Source organism: Martes martes, assembly GCF_963455335.1.
Source record: "Martes martes genome assembly, chromosome: 4".
Taxonomy (NCBI): domain Eukaryota; kingdom Metazoa; phylum Chordata; class Mammalia; order Carnivora; family Mustelidae; genus Martes; species Martes martes.
Genome location: NC_137891.1, coordinates 71,701,027 through 71,722,369, shown reverse-complemented (window position 1 = coordinate 71,722,369; position 21,343 = coordinate 71,701,027). Strand labels below are relative to the sequence as shown.

At 42.1% G+C, this 21,343-nt stretch overlaps 1 protein-coding gene across 1 annotated transcript in view; it reads right to left on the bottom strand.

Annotated features, from left to right (window-relative positions):
• Positions 1 to 21,343, bottom strand: part of CA8 (carbonic anhydrase 8) — a gene marked incomplete at its 5' end in the record, with an annotated part of 84,276 nt that overhangs the window by 34,531 nt on the left and 28,402 nt on the right. Inside the window, 2 exons of the mRNA XM_080802726.1 lie at positions 683 to 745; positions 6,203 to 6,298. Of these exons, the coding sequence (XP_080658852.1) occupies positions 683 to 745; positions 6,203 to 6,298 (159 nt within the window). The remainder of the gene's footprint in view (positions 1 to 682; positions 746 to 6,202; positions 6,299 to 21,343) is intronic.

Below are 21,343 nucleotides of genomic sequence, written 5' to 3'. Positions count from 1 at the left end.
CTTTTTTCTTTTTTTAACATAAATACTTTTTATACAGTTGCCATAGTTTTTGTTTCAATTACACAACTTTCCTATAACCAATGGGCAGAAGGGGTTAATTCCACAGGCCTGGATTGCTCAAAAAGCAGCCCGTCTTGAGGACTGGCCTTGATTGGCTCTGAGGTCTTAGAATATTCTGCCCGATAACAGTGTTTCCGTATGCCTGAGGCCTTGGGCCACGCTGTACCAGTTGGACCAGAGGAGTTTATCCTGACAGTGTGATTTATGATGAAGGCTTGGTTTGGCTGGGGCAGGGGGTGAGGCTGGGGTTAGTTACACAGACACTTCAAGCCCACATAATGGACTCCTAATAAAATCCCTGTACACAAAAGTTCAGCGAGCTTCTCTAGTTGGTCACACTTCAAATGAGCTGTGGCATACCACGGTTGAAAGAGTTAGGTTCGTCCCGTGATTCTACTGGGAGGGCACAGCTGGAAGCTTATGACTGGTGTCTCCTGGACTTCGCCCCATGCACCTCTGCACTGTCCTCCTTTTTGATCTGTGTCTTTCCTCTGTCATAAACCACAACCAGGAGAGTAACAGCTACTCTGTGAGTCCTTTGTGCGCATCATCAAATCTGAGAGTGGTCTTGGGGACTGCTTTCATAACCGGTATTTTTATTTTCTTTTAAATAAGGACTTACCTTGTACTGAATATCCTGGAGGATTTCAGTCACAGCCTTCAAGCCTACGTGTTCTTTTCCTATCTGCAATATATAAAGCATAAACCATACCACAACTGTCTTTAAATACTCCGCTTTCATTCAAAAGAACTAACAGAAAGTGAGATTCAAGTCCTCCTGAATTTCCTTCTCTAGGAATAAATGACCTTTTCATTAATAACCAGGTCAGCATCTACAGAGGGCGATTAAAGTTGTAAGAGAGGCTAGTACAAGAAAGTATTAGTTCTAAGACATCTTCGAGAATTCATTCTGAATTCATCTTACTAGGTAGAGATTACTACCCACTGTGCGATCTGCAGTCCACCCCTGAACAATGAGGGGTTAAGGGCACTGACCCCTGTGCTGTTGGAAATCACGTACAATGTTTGACTCTCCCTAAAACTTAACTGCTAATAGCACACTGTTGACCAGAAGCCTTACTAAGAACAGCAGTCAATTAACATGTATTTTTTAATGTGACATGTATTATATACTCTATTCTTACAATAAGCTAGAGAAAAGAAAATGTTATTAGGAAAATCCTAAAAAAGGGAAAATACATTTACAGTACTATAAAAAATTCATGCATAAGTGGACCTGTGAGGTTTCAAAGTCAAGTCTGTTCAAGGGACAACTGTATATCAAAGGATATAATACTGCAATTTAATATTTCAAGGATATTTCTAAATTAAAATTGCTCATCACATCTCAAACCCTTTCATTTTTTACCTCCGGCATTTCTAGATCATTGTAATAAAGATTGTACCTATACTGGGGGTGGTGGGTGGATCTGTTGTTAAGCTCAGGTCATGATCCCAGGGTCCTAGGATTGAGACCTGCAACAGGCTCCCTGCTAAGTGGATAGCCTGCTTTTCCCTCTCCCTTTCTCCCTCTCCTCCCACCCCTGCTCGTGTTCAGTCTCTCTCTCTCTCTCTCTCAAATAAATAAATAAAACGTTTTTAAAAGTCTTTTTAAAAGTCTTTTGAAAAGACTAGACATAATTGTATAACCACCATTTTATTCTTAAATTCATCAAAATATGCTGCTCATAGCTTTCTATTTTAAAACATTATGTATCATTACATATTTTTAGTGTAAAAAATGCTCCACAGAATGTGAGATTTCAAAAGAAATTTGACATTAAGTATTCCTGACTTTAACTTTTAAAAATTGTAAGTGCCATCTGATCTCCACTTTTCAACCAGGTTTCAATGGTCCATGATAATGGAGGACAATAGCAACAGGAGATAATTTAAAATCTGAGATAAACAATGTTATTATATGCTTTTTCTCTGCCCCACACATTTGTGCAGGATGACCTACAGGAGCTAGAAAAGCCGTCAACCTCTCAACGTTCTCCGTTTCTCTCCACATGCACCAAGTGTGAAATATGCCAGGTGAAGAGGCATCACAGAGGAAAGAGACGAGACAAGACACTTACATAATCTAAGATAGGCCGATCGGTTCAAAAGAGTCCAGACTTAACTATTTCCCAAGTGTCTGCAATTCCTCAGACAGGCTTGAAAGATGGAAAATGAATTCTCTAAAGTTAAGAAAATAATACTTGAGGCAAATGCACAAATGAGTGCAGAGTCCTGGCCCGACCTTTGGGGGCGCTGGACCTCCCTCTTCATTGTACTGGTTTAACAGTGAGGTAGCATTTGGAGGACTTCACCTGGGCCAGCGTCTTTCCTTCCATGCATCTCCTGTCAGATTACAAATCTTCGAAGAGTCCTTATCTGAATCCAGCAGGGCTACATCCTGGAGAGGTTCTGAGCAAGGCTGCCCTCCCAGGATGCCCAGGTCCTGAGCCTGACCCAGTGTTCAGGCTGAAACAAGTTTACTTAACCTCTCTGTCCTTCAGCTTTCTGGTCTATCTAGTGGGGGAGGGGTGGGGGAAGGAGGATAAAAGCGATGGGGTTGAAGATAAGACAACAAAGACCTCAGAAGAAGGCATGGACAGTCCTAATTCAATTACTATCAACCGCTATTATCCTTACTCAGAATGCCAAACAGCATCAAATACAGTTTTTACGGAGAATAGTAGTATCTCAGGCTCCTCTTTCTCTAAAGATTCCGTACTTTATGGGCAAGAGTTTTAAATCTTGCAACAAACTCTAGCTCTTGTGGCATCTCTTCCCTTTCCGTCTTTGCCAGATTTCAGTAGGAAGAGGTGATAACCACCCAACAAAGCAAGCATAGATGCTACTCTGTGCAGCCCAGCCCCCGAAATCCTAGAGCAGCCCAGGTGACAACATAGCCTGGCACCCAGAGTCAGCCAAGAACCAGGAGACCCATAACCTCCTTACCCCTCACTATCCAAAATGACCCCATCAGCCCTGCCCAGCTCTGGCCCGTGCTTTTCCACCTCTCGCTCTGACCTCACCTCATTTCCACTGTGCCCTCTGCAACAGGGGGCCACTGACTGCTGGTCCGTATGAAGCCCCCAGGTCTGCTCAAGACCCAGCTCACCCGGGCCTTCCGAGTGGACGCTGTGCGGTCTCCCCCAGAGACAAGGCTGAAAGCAGAGGTCAGTGCCCTGCGGGTACCCTCTGATGCACACTCTGACCCAGGGGCATGAGGCTGTCCTCCTCAGACTGGACCATCCTCCTCAGATACTACCAGGTTCTACTTGGGGCAAAGTTATACTGTTACCACCTTTTTTTAAAAATGACCCACTGGTCACCCCCTCGTCATCCTCACCTCCTGCAATCTCTAAGAGGACCTCAACTCCCTGGAATGTGTCTTCACCCCTCAGCCCGTGGCTTTCAGCCCCATTCCACCTCAGCACTCATCCTAAAAACATTCCCTGAATTTGTTTTCCCTCTGAAAACTTTAGCTCTGAAGACTGTTCCCTTTGACCACAGCTTCTCATCCATGCAGCTCTTACCCTCTCCTCTCTCTCTCTCCCCGTTCACTGATCTAAGGAGCCACGGCTCCCAGTGGTCTCTTGGCTTTGTCTCTTTCCCTTCTTGACACCTCTCTAGTCATTCTCCATTCTCTCATCCCTGTGTCGTCCTAAGCCATCTGCTCTGCAAGAGATCAATGCAACAATTCGCGAGAAGTTTCTACTCGTCTACTTGGATAGAGAACAAGCCACAAGATCTCGTCCTGCACCATCTATGATGTTCAGTCTCAAGTGGGTCTCCCACACTGACTGTCACATCTGTTACCACTCCCCTCTGGGCTATTTCAAAACCCAACTCCACACCCATGCTTCCCTTGCTCTAGAAATAATTCCGCTTCATGTGTCTCAGAGATAATGAAGGTCATCAGGCATGAGCTCCTCTAATTTCAGGCCTTTCTTCACCTTTAAATCCATCCCGTTTCTACCCACTCTCTTCCTGCTCTGCTCTGGTTAAAGTGTGGATGCCCCCTCATTTCCGAGGTTAGTCTACCTACAAAAGCTCTCCATCCAGCATCTTGTCTCCTCCAGAGCTCTTATATATCAAGTATCCCTTTTTTTCCCAGTATTTTTAAACTCTGCATCTGCACTCATGCTTTTTGCTCAGAATAAACATATAGGCAGATCGCAGATCTTGAAATGAGACAAAGACAACTTTCCTATACATCAGCAAGAGTTATTACCCCCATCTGTCTTTCTTTTCTTGAGCCACGCTTCTTGAAAGGGAAACCTACGCTCACCGCCCCTGCCTCCTCCCCTGCCTCCCCGCCGCCTCCCGTTCTCCCACTCCTGCCGAAGCGTGAGAGCCCCAGATGGACTTCAGTCCCTCTCCTCTCCACTTCAGTGGACACTCCTCATCAGCCCTTCTTTCTTTCATGAGATGCTGCTCTCAGACTTTCTGTAAATTGACTCTCTCCTAGAAAACCAGAATGGATCCTCACAGCAAACTCAGGGAAAGTTAGAACAGGTGCACGTGCTCGGAAGCTTCCCCGGGGCCTACAACCATGAGCTTCTTCCTGGAATGCTGATGCTGGTTCCCAGAGCCCTGGCTTTCAGCCTAGTGCTCTATCAGCCTATGCCACCTAACCTATGCTAAGGATAAGTAAGTGAGAACATTCCTGTATTTAATTCCATTCACAAATATTTAATGAATACCAACTCCAGAGATGAAACGAACATGTTTACTTCTTCTCTTGATATGACTGTTCGGTTATTTGTTTTATTTTATTTCATTCTTATTTTTTAATAACAAGACATTGCTTTCTACTTCTATTGCCCCAACTTCTCAAATTTGGGCACTTTATTAATTTTTTCAGGTTACAGAAGTAGACTTCAATAGTTACTACTTTAGTACACTAGAAGTCATCAAAACATTTTTACCAGTATCTTGATAATGTGATCTTATTCTGCTTATACAATGCAGTTATAAAATAGAAGGAATACAGGCCCCTGCCTATATATTAAAAAAAAAAAAAAAAAAGGAGCCATGAGGTAAAGAGTCAGAAGGTTCATTTAAAACTCTGGGAATTTGCTTTTAAATTCTGTGACAGGTGTCATACTTTCAAGATACTGATTTTAAAATATTAAAAGGCTAAAACCTTTCTGTCAATAGACAAATACCTGAGAGAGAAATTTATAAAGGAAAACTGCTGTGCTTAATATTACTATTGAAATATATACGACACCAAAAAAGCAGGTTTGCAAAGGCCCCACTTTCTTCGGAAAATTCAGTTACTGACAATCACTGTGCTCCTATGACGGCGTTAGTCTCACATTCTCCAAAAGGAGAACCCAGAACCACACAGAACTGCAGTTACAGCAATGTAACTGGTCTTGACGGTGACACTAAATCTGCGTGTGACTGTGATCTGTGACCGACCTCTCTGGCCCTTGTAGGACCATTCTGTAGGATGGGGAAGGAGAAAGCAGGGTCTCTTCTACCTCTTCATCTTTTAGGACATCCAACAGACAAGACAAAGTTAAAAAGACTCATGGCAGGGGGTGGGGGACTAGATTAAATTTTTACTTTGAAAGTATGTAGTCTGTTTTTTATATGTTTTGCAAAATTTAATTAATATCCTTTGCCCACTACAGAGCTCAAATCTAAACTCTATATTGACTGTATCCACCAAGATCTTCACCAGTCTTATTTTATCAGTGTTTTCCATCAGACACTTCAAATTATCTTGGAGTAAAAATTATTAATAACAAAGAGCTAAAAGAGTCTACTACATGATTACATTACTGATTTTTCTTCAATTTCACAGCAAGCGCCAGGGTCCAAAAACATTTTCTAAAATTCTTTTTCATTAATAAAATGAACTCTGCCTTCAGGAGACATTTTCAACATCATTTCTCCAAAGACCCTGAAGCCCAGTTAAAAGAATATGTCTACAGACTAAATGAACCATTTGCTCCCCGTGAATATGGCTGCTCTCGCGCGAGCCAGAAGAATCAGGTGTCCTCTTCTCAAATGAGCTGTGTTCTCTGCACAAGAGTTTAAGAAGTAATAAAATTGAGAGCACAAAATATTCTGCCAAGGAATCAGAAATAAGGATCTCTGAACAACAGAACAGTCACAGCAGGAGACCATTTACCTGAACAAACAAAGCAATGATGGCAATGCCATGTGGCTTCCCCACGGCCTCGTCGATACTGCCAAACAGGGTGGAGTTCCAGTGGATCAGATGGAGCTGGGGAAACAAGACAGGTTGTCTCGTTATTAATGCATTTCTAGTGAGAACCACAAGGATAGATCAATTTCTCCTTAATGAGGTCTGTTACGTCTCTATAGTACCACATGCAGCGGAAGTGTCCCAAACAGACACACACAGACCACTGCTGTAACCCAGGTTCTCGGAGAGCCTTTCCTCCTTATTTCCAAACAGCTGTCAATGCTCAGTGGATTGCAGCCTCTTGAATTCCACTTTAATCTTCATCAGGAGCACATCTAAGGAGACCCGCAGAAGGCTCATTGATTTAGTCACCTTGCCTTTCATAAATGCTGTCCCCTCTGGTTTTCGAGAGTGCCCGGGTCTGGGCACAAACACCAGGCACTCGTTCCAGGGATCAGTACCCGCAAAATCACATACTGGGTCACCCAGTATTTCCATCAGAAGCACAACAAAGCCAGCCTCAAATTCTGGTAAATTATTTCAACTCTCTAAGGATATACAGAGAGAGCACCCTATAATGTGGCATCTTCTTCAAGTCATGGTAATGTAATGAATGTTGATGGAGAGCTCTAAAAGAAGGCCATTTCCTGCACCAGAGATAAAGTTTTATCTGTGAAGGAATGACAAACAGTGCTCTAGAGGGACTCCCTCACTCCTAGCTTCATAAAGCTTTGTGGCTTTCAAGTTTATCTAGAACATGCACTTGCTTCTACAGCACTGATAAAACACTGGCAAGAAGCCAAATTCAATTCCCTGGTTCAAATCAAATGCCCACTGAAGTCCTTAGGAAAACAGTAGCTAGGTCAACCTTCTGCCGAGAACGCTATCTTCATCACTACAGCTTTTAATCAAGTTATAATTACTTACCACGTTAAAACACTGCTTCGTTTAAGAATAAGTTCGAATCCAAAAGGACAGAGCTAAAATTCAATCACCATGTCATTTTAGCATCCATATTAAAATGTGAAGGTACGTTATCATTGAGAATAGGCACTGATTTGCTTTTTCTACAGCTGAATTTGTCCTACTAGAATGTGAGATTATTAAGCTGACCGCTAGAGGGAGGCAATGAAGTCCTCTGCCTGTAATAGAAGCCGGAACCTAGAAAAAAACCACATTCAAGGCCAAGCTAGGACAGGCTATGAAAAGCCAACATGGACCGTGACCGTCCAGTACATGCAACTGTCAAGGCACTGCCTTTGAGAAAACAATGCTCCATAACGTTTCAATTAATAATGAAAGACAGACCAATTTTAATCTTTCCTCTTCTGGCTGCAACAATAGCATGGAGTCCCAGTGGTACAGATAAGTGTACAGTGTACAGATAAGAACCGACTACCTTAATTAAATAAACAAAGAAGGCCCAAGGTTGAAATCTATTTTTATTCGGCAAATCACAAAGTTCAAATCAACGTTTTTCTTACTTCTCATAGCAACATTATAGCATAGCAAATGCTATCTCATAGCAAAATAAAACAAGTCCCTCACAAACCCTGGTTTCTTTTTGTGTTTCGCCTTGCCACTCCTTAGAACTCAGCAACATTGTTTACTCACACCTGATCTTCCACACCTGCTTGGTGGTCTTTTGCATTTAAAAAATTGAGGGTCCCCACGCCCTAAGCAGACGCTGCACACGGTGACTTTGTTTCAGGGAGTGAGTTTACAGTGAAGAAACCAGACAAACGCTCCCTGGGCCGGGGGAGCAAGGTCAGCAGCTCCAGTCGTCAGCGTGCGCCCTTGACAGGATGTGGTGCAAATGACACGTTACCCCCAGGGTCTCCCCCCCACCCCATAACCCATAACCCCGTCTAATCATGAAGAAAACATCACACAGATCCCAGCAGAGGGACAGTCTACAAAATACTTGACCTGATACAAACTATCTTTTGTACGCCTCAGAACAGTCAAGGTCAACAGAAACAAGAAAACCTGAGAATATGTCAGTGACAAAGGGGCCTAAGGAGACATGAGAACTAAATGTAACATAGTATCGTAGGTGAGTTGCTGGAACACAGAAAAGAAATTAATTTAAAATTAAGGAAACTGAGGGGCGTCTGGGTAGCTCAGCTGATTAAGCATCTGCCTTCGGCTCAGGTCATAATCCTGGGGTCCTGGGATGGCTCAGTGGGTTAAGGGTCTGCCTTCAGCTCAAGTCATGATTCCCAGGGTTCTGGGATCGAGCCTCACACTGGGCTCCCAGCGAGGCTGCTTCTCCTTCTGCCTGGTCTGCCTGCTGCTCACCCTGCTTGTGTGCTCGCTCACTCGCTCGCTCTCTCTGACAAATTAAAAAAAAAAAAAAAAAAAAGTCTAGATGTTGCTCTGAAGGTGCTTTTTAAAGATGTGATAATGCTTCAATCAGTAGACTTTTAATAAAGTGGATTAATCCCCATAATGTGGGTAAGCTTCATCTCATGGAAGGGCTGGGGGCAAGACTGAGGTCCTCTGAAGAAGAAGAAATACTACCTCTCCCAGGTTATAACATACAAAACCTACCCCAGTTTCCAATCTGTGACCAGCCCTGCAGATTTTGGACTTGCCAGTTCCTGTGATCTCATGAGCCAGTTCCTTAAAACAAATCTTAGTTTCTCCCTCCCTCCCTCTCTCTGTCTCAGATATGTATTCTCAATATATATTTTGTGCCTCTGGAGAACCTTGACCGATGCACAGGTTGTATAGACAAGTGAACAAGCAGGAAGTGTGGAGACAAATGGAGGTTTAAATATGAACAAGACTAGTAGCCACAGGGATAAAGACAAAGGACTCTGACAATTAAAGTGACAGTGTTTGGAATATCCTCTCCTAAACCCAAGCAGGGTTCCTATAGGGAAGGGGGACGGAGGGACAAAACAATCCACAGAGGATCAGAAAATACATACCAGAACTTCTGCTCGTTTATTTTTGCCCATTTTTAAAATTTCAGCTTCCCTATGCCTCACAAAATAATTACATACACAGAAAAAGACAGATCTAGATCAAATACATAGAAGCGCGTGTATTTATTCCTGAATACGCACAATCGTGAGGGTACGTGCTCCAAGATCTGCGGAGGGACAGCGGAGTTTGAAGGGAAAGGCGTGGGACACGAAGAACCTGGCTTAGAAAATGATGAAGCAGCCCGTGCAGTCAAAGGGAGGCTGTCGCAGAGGTCCAAGCGGACGCTGTTATCAGTCGAGGGAACAGGGAAGTGGAAGCTAACTTCAAAGCCTAAGGGCAGACGCCGGCTCTGGGGTGTGTCTGGCCCGTGGAGAAGACTACAGAGCGCGGAGGCGGGGACGCCGGGCACTTCTGCAACCCAATTGATAAATTCTGAGCAGCAACATGCTCTCACAAAAGGTCTGTGCACCAGCAATCAAGACTTAGAGTCTTGGTTCAGTTCACAGCTCTCTAGCTCTGTGAACTTCACAAGTCACTGACTCGTCCGAGTCAGGCTCTGTGACACAAGGAGAGCAGTGTCTTCCCAGCTTGGCTTCTTCACACCTCTCCCTGCCCGCCCAAGGACTCTCTTTATCCCTCCATTTCTCTCCCTGGGCATGATCGTGCTCATTAGCCTTAATCATATGCAGGCAGCAAAGGCCAGGAAGCTGGGGGATGAATTTTCAGAGTGGAGAGTGGCTTACTTGAGAATCAAGCCTGAGTGTCTAAATGACCCTGACTGTGGCTGAGGAGTCTAGGGGTGAGATAGCACCTTCGCCACATGGGCCACCTGGACTCCTGATGCTCCCACTCACTCTGTCAGTGTCCATGGGACCCAAGGTGACTGGGGGCAGGGCTCTGCCTCACCAAGGCCTTCCGGAGCCTAAGCACATAGCACAGAAAGTGTCATAGGGCCTGCCTCTTGCCTCTTGAACCCCAAATCCCACTAGGGCTACCAACAACAGTAGTTGAAAAAAGAGAGGAGAACTCTTCAACAGAAACAACAGGGCTGTTCTCCACTCTCCCTTCAGGGACTCACCCTCAAAAGACGAAAGGTTTTGGCTTCTTCCCAACTTGGGTATGTCTGAGTAGAAGACAGTGGTTTTCTCTATCAAAGCCAAGGCTTTCCTCACTTACTGTTCTTCCCCCATCCCCCACCACCCCCCAACCACAAGGCCTCAAGGTATGTGACCTCCTGTGAGGTATATATGTACATATTGGGGCAACTGGATGGCTCAGTTGTTAAGCGTCTGCCTTCAGCTCAGGTCATGATCCCAGGGTCCTGGGATCGAGCCCATCTGGGAGCATCAGGCTCCCTGCTCAGCGGGGAGTCTGCTTCTCCCTCTCCCACTCCCCCTGCTTTATGTTCCCTCTCTCGCTGTGCCTCTCTCTGTCAGATAAATAAAAATTTTTTTTTAAAAAAGCACAATGTCCATATTATGGAGAAATAAGAAAGCAGAGAGCCATTATTCCTCTTATCCACATCATGACCATCATTCCTTCCTATTAAAAAAAAAAACAAAAACAAACAAACCAAAAAAAAAAAAAAAAAACCTGACCCTACGATAACAACTGTAAAGCATCCTTTTACAGTTTCAGAGAAAATCTTGGAGCTTTTGCTGTAGGGCTCACAAATTCAAATTTCCTGCAAATGATTACGCCACTTTGCCATTAGTACCCGTGAAACGTTAATCTTAATGTACTTAACTCACAGCGATAGATAAATTTGTCCAAAGTTATGAAACTGTGACAAGCCATAGCCTATAATCACTTATTTGTCACTGAGAAAAATAAGTTTGAAGATTTCATGGCAGCCTAACAGAAAGCTATCTTCAAGATAAATGAGGTTTATTATTAACATAAATAACACGACAGCATTAAAGTACAAAAGAATGAATCATGAGGAATGGAAAAGGCAGTGAAGGCTAAAAAGGTGCTTGCGACTCACAGACTTCCTTCTCCAGCCCTGTGCACTCATTCACACAAATTCTGTGGAGTCTCCTATCCTCACGTGCTTGATGGACAATTCCTTTCAGAGGGCTTCATGTCAGCTTAAGTTGAGTATCGCTAGGATCTACGTCAGCTCCCTTCAAAGGTGTCCTCTTACCGGCTTCACCACGGAGCCCCAACCTCCTGGGCTTGAGACCTTGACCCCCCCGAACCCCCTTATCTCCAACTGACCAACGCCTTTCCTGGCTCCTAACTGTTTGCATTATAAAGCTCTATTTCATGCAGCTTTCACATTTCCTCTGTTCGAAAATGTCTAATTTGCTTTATTTCCTGCCCACACAAGATTAAATTTCTCTAACCTCATCCTTCCCCATCGTATCTCCAAAATACTCAAACCAAGTGAGACTCCTGACCATTCACAACTGCCTCCCCATTTTTATGTTCCACTCATTTAGAATGCCACACCCCATCCTGTCCCGAGACTTACCTAGACTCTACCTATTCTCCTGGGCCTCAACAGGCATTTGATAGAGAGACAGACAGACTGAGGATGGACATGACGGGAGATGGAAACAGATACAGCTTGAACCAACAGATACAAAGGAAAAGAGATAACTGGGGTTTCCACCCTGTATCACTTCCCAAAAGTAAGATGAGTTCACTTGTAGAGAAGAGTTGAAAGTGACATCACAACAGCCCCACTGGTCTCCCATGAGTCAGTGATGCAGAATGAATAACTGCATTAAGAAGACAGTCTGAAGTTAGGGACTACAGATAGCCTTAGATACCTCGAGAGAGCTTTACAGAGTTCGCTCACCCGTGCACAAAACAGAGTGACAGAAGGGAAAAGACTGAGCTTTCAGAAACAGTGAGATGAGAAAAGGGGAGCATCAAATATGCAGGAGGAAATGCAGAAAATTCCAAAGTCCTAATGGACAAAAGAGAAAAATCCTTCTAGAAGAAATTGTGATCAACATGTGCAGGCTCCGCTACAAAGCTACAACGAAACAGAAGAAAATGAGGAGAGGAAGAGATTTGAGATTTATTTCTTTTTAAAGATTAATGAGAAGACACGGGCAATAGAATGAAAGCCGCAGAGGCAGAACGTGAAGACATTAGGATAAAACCAGCAGGGCAAGGCCACTCATCCAAGAAGGTGGGCAGGGAGTATCAGGAAACAAATCAAAAGGTAACTAACTATAAGTAAAGGCTAAGTGATTTTTTTTTTTAATAAAGAGAAACCGTACACTTGAGTTTAAGTTGCCTTTGCCTTTAGTGTTCTTTTAATCTATTCTTTCAACGGGCAAGGGTAAAACCTGAGAGAATCACAAGCCACTGAAAGTTTTGATAAATCAGAAGTATTCAGTGCACCTATGAACTCACACGCAAATGCCCCCAAAAACCATTTTCCTGCCAAACTATAGTCACCGAGAACTTTGCTCTGAGCTGGGCCATCCTGGTTTCTGTGTCCTGATTTTGCTTAACTGCTTCCCTTCGTCCCAGAGAAATTCAACGATGGAGAGTGGCAGTCCCATCTCCCAATAGATTCTGAGTTTTGGAAGCCAAGAATGTCACCTCTCCCTGCTCCCTCACACTCCAAAACACCCATTTTCAAAGCACTCGGGAAGACTGATGAAATGAGAAAAAGGAAAAGAAAAGATAATGTCTCGGCTACGCTTCTGCTGAGAGGGTTGAAACAAAGATGCGAAGTATTCAAATTTTTAAAAAAGAACGGGAAACAAAGTGAAATGTTTTGAGTAACGAAGTGAGAGCGATAATTAACCGCAGAAGAGCAGAGAGAACACAGCCCCTCTCTGCAGATCTCCCCCTCCCTGGACGAGGTGGCCATTCATCTGCAGATAAACTGGGATTTAGTGTGTATCATTTTCAGGTGCGGCTGCACTTGAAGATGTCACTGTCAATAAATTATGCAGCTATTATGCAGAGAAGGACATCCAAGGTGCAGACAGATAGAATAGTGACAAAGCGCTGTAAAGCATGAAATGGAAAATAAATTATTTGAAATTCTATCTCTGACTGTCACTTACTTGTTATGTTTGCCTAAACTTAATTATGTATCCTCTTACGCAGGTAGAAGAAAAATAAGAGGGTCTGGTAAAACATTTCAAAGCAACTTCATCTATTAATATATTAATATCAAAAGCTATTTATAGTGTTCTTAGGGTTCGAAATTGTCAATTCAAAAGGCACCTGAGTTCTCTGAAATTTCTAAAAAGATCTTTTTTCAGAGCAGAATGACTTCGTCTTTGAATGCTAATTTCCTTTTGTTTGCTTTGATGTTGCTGTCCTCTTCAAAGAGGGCATCTTAGTACTGTTAGGGCTCTTCTCTCAAAAATAGAAGCTTCGTTCAGGAAATTCACTAGGAAAGGCTGGAAAAGGCTTGGGGGAGCAGTCATGAATCAAAGAAAACAAACACATCATTTTAAATTAATTTCTATTTAATGCAAGATCAAAAACAATTAAAACAAATTCTTTCACATTGGCCTCTTTGTTTCCCAAGAAATATCCCCCATCTTGTTTCTTAATGCCCTCTTATTTTATTAAAAAAAATAAAAAGAAAAAAGAAAATCTGAATTGTGCATTATGGGCTGCAATTAACTCGCCATAACCAAAATTCTCTATATTTCATTTGTTATTCTGTAAAATAAAGAAGGCTAAGGGGTGTCACGGGGTCTTGATGTTACAGAACAGAAGTCATTTATAGCTGCATCTGTTTGCTCTGTATGGTGAATCACTAAATACTGTCTGTATTCTTGCCCCACTGTCCCCAAATAAAAAACTCATTAGAAAAGAGCTCTGAAATGATGGCAGCATTCAACAAAACATTTACTGAGCACCAGGAATACCTGGGTTTTAGTGTTCACTGCTTTCAACACTGGAAACACAAAGATCTCACATCTTTTTTTTTTTTTTTAATATTTATTTGAGGGAGAGAGAGAGTGAGAGAGAGCATGAGAGGGAGAAGCAGACTCCCCATGGAGCTGGGAGCCCAATGAGGGACTTGATCCTGGAACTCCGGGATCATGACCTGAGCCAAAGGCAGTCGCCTAACCAACTGAGCCACCCAGGCGCCCTTCAAATCTTTTTATAATACAGGATATGAATAAATTAAAAAATAAAACTTCTTTCAAAGGAATAAAAAGAGGAGTGAAAAGGGTCGGTTGCAAAGTAAATTATGGAGGCTGTTTTGGGTGTCTCTCTAGTTATTTAATGTGCTCTGATGTGTGACATTCTCCACCAGGCGCCGCTCATTACAAACTTGACTTCACTTCAATCCTCACTATCCTCTTCCTAATAACAGATGCAGGGACCGTCACCAACACCCCATCTCGATAAGAAGGGAATGGAGGCACAGAAGGCAAAGTATCCCGCCTAGGGTCACACTGCTAACAAGGGACAGAGCCAGGAGATGGCCCAGGCGGTTGGGCTCCAACCTTCCATGGCAGCTCTGCCCTCCAAGGAGGGAGGGCCGAAGACTGATCTGGGTAGCTTTCGTAGCATAATTGTTCCCACAGTGCATGGAGGAAGGACAAACCACGTTCTCCTCGAGACAAGAAAAAACAGGGAGAAAGAATGACGGGTGTACAAATCAAGAAACGGCTAGTAATCCAGTCAGGCTGTGCAAAGGCACACACTTGCTGTGAATGAACACGTACTCCCTCTGAGCTCCCAGGGAAATTACTGGAGCTCTAGGAGTCTCTGCTGCAGAGGACAGATCACACTATTTAACATTTAAGGCCCTTACAAGGGCAAGAGATAGGACATGGAAAGCTCATGGAAAATATCAACCAAGTGCTGGCTAGAGCCAGTGAGAGTGGGGAGAAGTAGGAGGGGCCAAAAGAAAGGTAATGTATGAAAATTGTATTCAAAGTCTTGGAAAACAAAGGTAAGCTCATCTACCTTCCTTTTGGTTATTTTCTCATTTTGCTGCTGAACTCACCTATTTATTTTCCTCAAGGTTAAGGGTAAGGACTAAGTTTTCCATTATAGAAAGCTGGATGGCTTCTACCAGAGTTGCAAACTCGCAGGCTAAACAATGAGGGAAAGCACGTGATGAACAGGGAGGGGAGAGCTAGGAAGGACATCCTCTTGCCTCTTCTCTTCCCACTGAGCACATTGTTGTTGGGGGATCCTCTATACTCCCAGGGCTCCACTGGCCATCTAGATGCCCATGATTCCAAAATCAGCATCTTTCACCAAAATCTGTCCTGAGTCTAGACCCCTTTACTAAACTGCCTACTGAAATATTTCAGAATTAGTGTTTCATCACTGAAGAGCCTCCTGCACTCCTCAGAGCTCCCCCCACCTTCGTTCCTAGCTCTGTTAAGGGACCCAAACCAAAAATCTCTTTCATCATTTTCTTCCCTTACAAACAATCAAGAGCTGTGTCCTGCCATTTTCTACCACCTTAAAATCTCCCAAATCCATCCACTTGACTTATCCCATAAGCAATTCCTTGGTTTAAGCTATCTATAACCTATTGCTGGAATTATGGCCCAGGTCTCTTAACTAACCTCCAAAGCTGACATTTCAAATTCATCCTCCACCTTGCAGGTATATGGTACAAATGTGATGTTGTCACCCTCCTCGGGAAAGCTCATCTAAGGCTTCTTACTGTCCCCAGGGTACAGTGCACACTCTTAATACACACGGCACTAGAAGATGTCTTCCTATAATCTTTGAAAGTGTGCCAGCTTTATTATAAATTAACTATTTCACATATGTTAGTGATAACAATTACAGTAAGAAGCTCTTTTTAGCAATAAGAATGCACATAAAACAATTTTAATTGGGCTTAAAATTCAACACAATTTCATTTCTCTGTAAAATACCTCTGTCAATTTTCATATTCCAACTTGATATACCTAATACATTGCCTCTTAACCTAATTTTCAGGAAATATATTTTAAATCCAATTATAGTATTTAAAATACTACCATTCACAATAAAATACATTTATCTGAAAAAAAAAAGTTAAAGAAAATCCCTTTTAATCCTCTCTGTTCCTGTAAAGGTACTTGTCTGTTAACACAGCACACTCGGAGGCTTTCATTTTTACTTTGTGAATTGCAATTATCTAGAGCAAAAATCAGAACCGTTTTAGTAGAAATATGAGAAGGCATATATTGTAGAGGGAAAAGAATGGTACTTGGTCTGAGTCTCAGCCATTACGGATGTACCTGGGGCAACATATTTAACGCCTCTTGACCGGATTAGTCAGCTGAAAAATACACATAACATCTACCTCTAAGGGATATTTTAATGATTAAATAAGATATGGCATATGCCTGGCACATGGATGGTCTTCAGAAGCGTTAACGCTTGGCTCTGCAATTCTCTGAGGACTGCAGGAAAATGAATTTTGCATTAACTCCATGGACATGAGATAATGCAACAGACATAAAACATTCCAATGATTTAAAAAAAAAAAAAAATCTTGTATCTTCGGAATACCCTGAGAAGAGTGAACTCTTAACGAGCTAAAGAAATAAATGTATACATAGAATCGCATGTCACAGACTTTCACCAAAACATTTCCCCCTCCAAGACAGGAATTTCCCCCGGCTCTACAACTATGAAAAACGGAAGACTGCCCTACTCCTGGAGACAAACAGCTCTGCAAAAATCCTCACCTATGCTTTTCCCACAAAGTACTTCCTTATTTACATAAGTTTTGTAATTTACTTTAAAGTCATAACAAACTAATCCAACTCACTTGTTGCTCAAGAGAGTTGCACAAAGAACCATTCTTCAAGCAAGCTCACCGTACACCACATCACTTCTAGTGCTAAACGAAGGGGACCACGTTTCCCTGAAATCTGCGTGAGACTCTCCTGCTATCAGAGGAGCAACGCTACAGGGAGCCAAATGCGAATCACATTATTTTAGAGCACCTTCTAGAAAACTGGGTTTTAACCTACAAATGACCTCAAACATGGAGTCCAAGTTTCTTTTCAATGCTGTGACAAGGTAAAGTATCACTTTGCTTGACTGAGATGGAACTTCTACCAAAACAGCTCCGGTAAAAAGAGGTCAAACTAGGAACAGGAAAGGCATGAATGGGTGTGAACCAGAAAAAGCACAACAATTCAGATAGGAAATTTAACCTACGTTTATATGGCAACGCACTTCAATTTTGTACTGCTCATGCTGACTTAGGGGAAAAACATTTCTGAAACGAAATGATTATGCTTGGTAGCTAGTCCAAAATCAATCATCACCAATGACCACAGTGTTTCACTGTTCAGAGGGCAGAAGTGGGCACACTGATTAGAAAAGGAGACCCTTATCTAGGCCTTGAATTTGCCTACCGATGGGGCCTATCTCTCCAAGACTGACCAGAGTCTCTGTTTTATAACATTTATTCCCCTGGTCCGCCCTCACGGTAGTCAAACTAGTACTTTTAACCGGACTACTCAATGCCTTTATCAACCTGGCCATCCAAAACCACTCTCAAAAAAATGATAGAAATTCTAATTGAAACAAAATTATTTTTTTCCATAAGTCTTCAGTAGAGGCAACGTATTTGTTTTAGACCACTGAAATACAGCAGTGAGTAAAACTAGTTTTGTGCATCTATGTAGTCCTAGAGATAGTCCCTTAGAAAAGCAAGGACACCTCCGTGCTCGACAGTAATGTAACTCAGAAGATAATTTTGCTAACTGAAATTATTCTACAGGTGTACAGTTACTTTATTACCTCTGCTTTTGTAGAACACTGTATGTGAGATTTTTAATTAATTTGTTGTAAAGCCTTAAACAGGAATGAAAATTTAATGAAAACCCTGTTTCTGTGGGAAAATGGTAACTACTTCATAGTGAGCATTCCCCAGCACATTTTCAATAAGGCACTGTGACAAAGAGAAGACGGAGGACTTGCTACCCTGTACAAAGGTGAACATTCAATTTATTATAGCAGGTCTAATGAAAATGTAATGTTAGAAAATTACAAGTTAAAATGAGGAAAGCAGGGGCGCATGGGTGGCTCAGTGGGTTAAGCCTCTGCTTTCGGCTCAGGTCATGATCTCAGGGTCCTGGGATCAAGCCCCACATCGGGCTCTCTGCTCAGTGGGGAGCCTGCTTCCCCCTCTCTCTCTGCCTACTTGTGATCTCTCTGTCAAATGAGTAAATAAATATCTTTTTTTTAAAAATGAGGAAAGCATAATCACTATAGAAAATATTTATTGAGAAATTACTATATCGAACACCTGAAACCCAAAGGCCTGTTCAATTTTGAAAATAATTCCAGAAGAGAGATCTTATGGAGCAAAAAGCCACTTTTCTGGTAGACATCTAACTGGTCTATCTGGATGTTCCTACTTTCAGCAGACACAGCTGACTTCCACTTGCCATCCTTTCCCTCCCCTTTCCTCCATGCAAAGAGAACTTCAGAGGCATTTATGTATCGGAAGCCCAAGTGCTTATGGGAAGGCTAGGCCCCTCTTTAGCCCCACAGGGTGAACTTGATTAAGCTAAGAATTACAGCCTTGTCACTGACCTTGAAATGACTGTTTCAGGAATTTGCATGTACAGAAATTCTGGACAACGATACATGAGGGAAATTCTGCTGGCTGGTAGAAATGAGGAAGACTTCTGGGATTCCTAAGACTGGTAATAGCATGGATTATGGCAATTACTTTGGTTAATTACTTGGCAGCATCCGCTATAGCTGAACTATGCCTTTCCTCCAACCCAGGCTACCCTTCTAGGTGCATGCACACCAGCAGGCTAGAATATTCACAGAAGCTCTATCCTAACAGACAAGATTCTGAATGTAATCTAAATGTTTATCAACAGTAGAAAACTATACTGTGGAAACTTCATGTAATGATATACTCTTTCTAAGAGTAAAGTAAGCAAACAGAAAGTACACACCAGAGTGTAGAAAACTCTCTGAACATAATGCAGGATTTTAAAAATGTAAGACACAGAAGAACAACTGCTACATGACTCAATTTATATAAAATCCCAAGACAGGCAAAACTTATCTATGATGCTGGGAATCAAGATCACAGTTCACCTCAGAGGAACCATGAAGGCAGCTTCTGGGCTGCTGGTTATTTCTGTTTATTAATCTGAGTGTTGGTTTTTCACAGGTATGTTTACTTTCTGAAAATTCAATGAACTATTTGTGGTTTGGGCACTGCATGTATTATTTACCCATAAAAATGTCTTTGCTGTAAAAAATAGAGATGGCACCAAAAACACAAACAGGAAGAGAAAAAATTTGGTAAATGAAATTCCATCCATATCAAAAAGTTTTGGACATCAAGCAATACCTTCACCAAAATGAAAATATAATACAGACAGATGGCCAAGAGCCACATTAAATGATGCCCAGTATCACTAATCATCAGAGAACGGCAAATGAAACCACAGTGAGGTACTACTTCAAACCCACTAGAATGGCTACACAAAAAGACAGACAATAATAAGTGCTGACTGAGACATGGAACACCCTCATACAATCCTGATGGGACTAGTAAAAGGATACAGCCCCTTTGGGAAGAAAATGAGCAATTCCTAAAATGTTAAACCCAGAGCTACCATATGACCCAGTAATCCCACACCTAGATACATGCCCAAGAGAAATGAAAACCTGTCGGCACAAAACCTTGTACACAAAAGTTTATAGCTACATTACTCACAAAAGCCAGAAAGTGGAAACAAACTAAGTCCATCAACTGGCGGATAAACAGCACATGGTATACCCATACAGTGGAACACTTTCTGGCAGTCAAAGTCACAAAGGACTGATACGGGCTACGACATGGATAAAGGAACCTTGAAAACTTCGAGTGGTTCCATTTGCATGACATGTCTAGAATCGGAAAGTCTGTAGAGACAGAAAGCAGATTAGTGGCTGCCTAGGGCACGAGGTGGGGGAGGTAGGGGACGGGGAGTAATTTTCTTCTTGGAGTGATGGAAGTGTTCTGAGTCTAGATCATGGTAGAGGCTTATGACACTGTAAATACACTCAAGCCATTGATCTGTACGCTTTAAATGGGTGAATTTTATGACATGTAAATTTTATCTCCATTAAACAATTTTTAATGAAAGAAAATACAACTTTTAATCATTAATTTGTGAAGATGTGACACTTAGAAGTGATATAGCCATCTTGCAACCATGAGTGAGCAAACCAAAGTGCAAAGCCCAACTTTTAAAATGATTTACCAGAAAAACAAAGCAACTGGCACTTAGAAATATGGCTTAGCAGTTGAATTAACCAACCCAGAACTGCTCATTGGGACATAATGTGGAAGGAAAGTATCTGACCATTTCTCAGTTGTGTTTCCTATTACTAGCCTGAAACCTAGGCACTCCTTGCCAAGAGATAAGAGGATACTAAACCAAAGTACTCTGTTGGTTTCTTACATCCAATCTCTTTGATGCAGACATACTAGAATAACTTAATAAATAAAAGAAAAAATTTATTACAATTCACATTTGGGCTTCGGGTAGACAAAATGGAACATTTCCTGAAAATAAAGTTCTAAGAATACACAAAAGTTGATGGAGCTTTTTGCTCTGACAAAAATAATCTGAGAGGCATTTTCTGTATCATCATTTTTAATACCCTGAAAAATAAAGACATGAAAAATGTAAACCAGTTATCAGTGAGCAGAAAACATATCATCACTGCAGCAGTTTCAAGGAGTATAAATCTAGTCCTAAATCTCTTGTGCTCACATTAATATTTCTTAATAATAGCAGTGGATTTTGTTATTAGTTTATTACCGAGGTGAGCAGTGGAGGAAGGTTCAAGAACGGATTAATTATTGATCTGGATGAAGACAACATATGCTACTACGATAGCTACAATCGTAATACGTAAACTAAGGGCATAAAATAGCCATTACCCAGGATTAAGAATATAATTTGCCCTTGGTGAAGTACTGCCTGATTAAGCTTACTCGGGTACATTACATACTCCTGTGATACCAAATTAAAATTGCAACTGTTTTCCCATGACATTGCATGAACAAAAGATAGTGTGCTCTTATATTAACTCATTTACCTAGACCCAGATTCAAAGAGAGGCAGAAGTAAATAATATCAGCGGCTGCAGTAAATCCTGGTTAGTGACCTCTCTTCTGAGTTACAGATCTGCATTTCCAGCACCTTCCTGGGCATTTCCACTTAGAGGAAAGGCAGCTAACAAACTCAAAGCATTTCA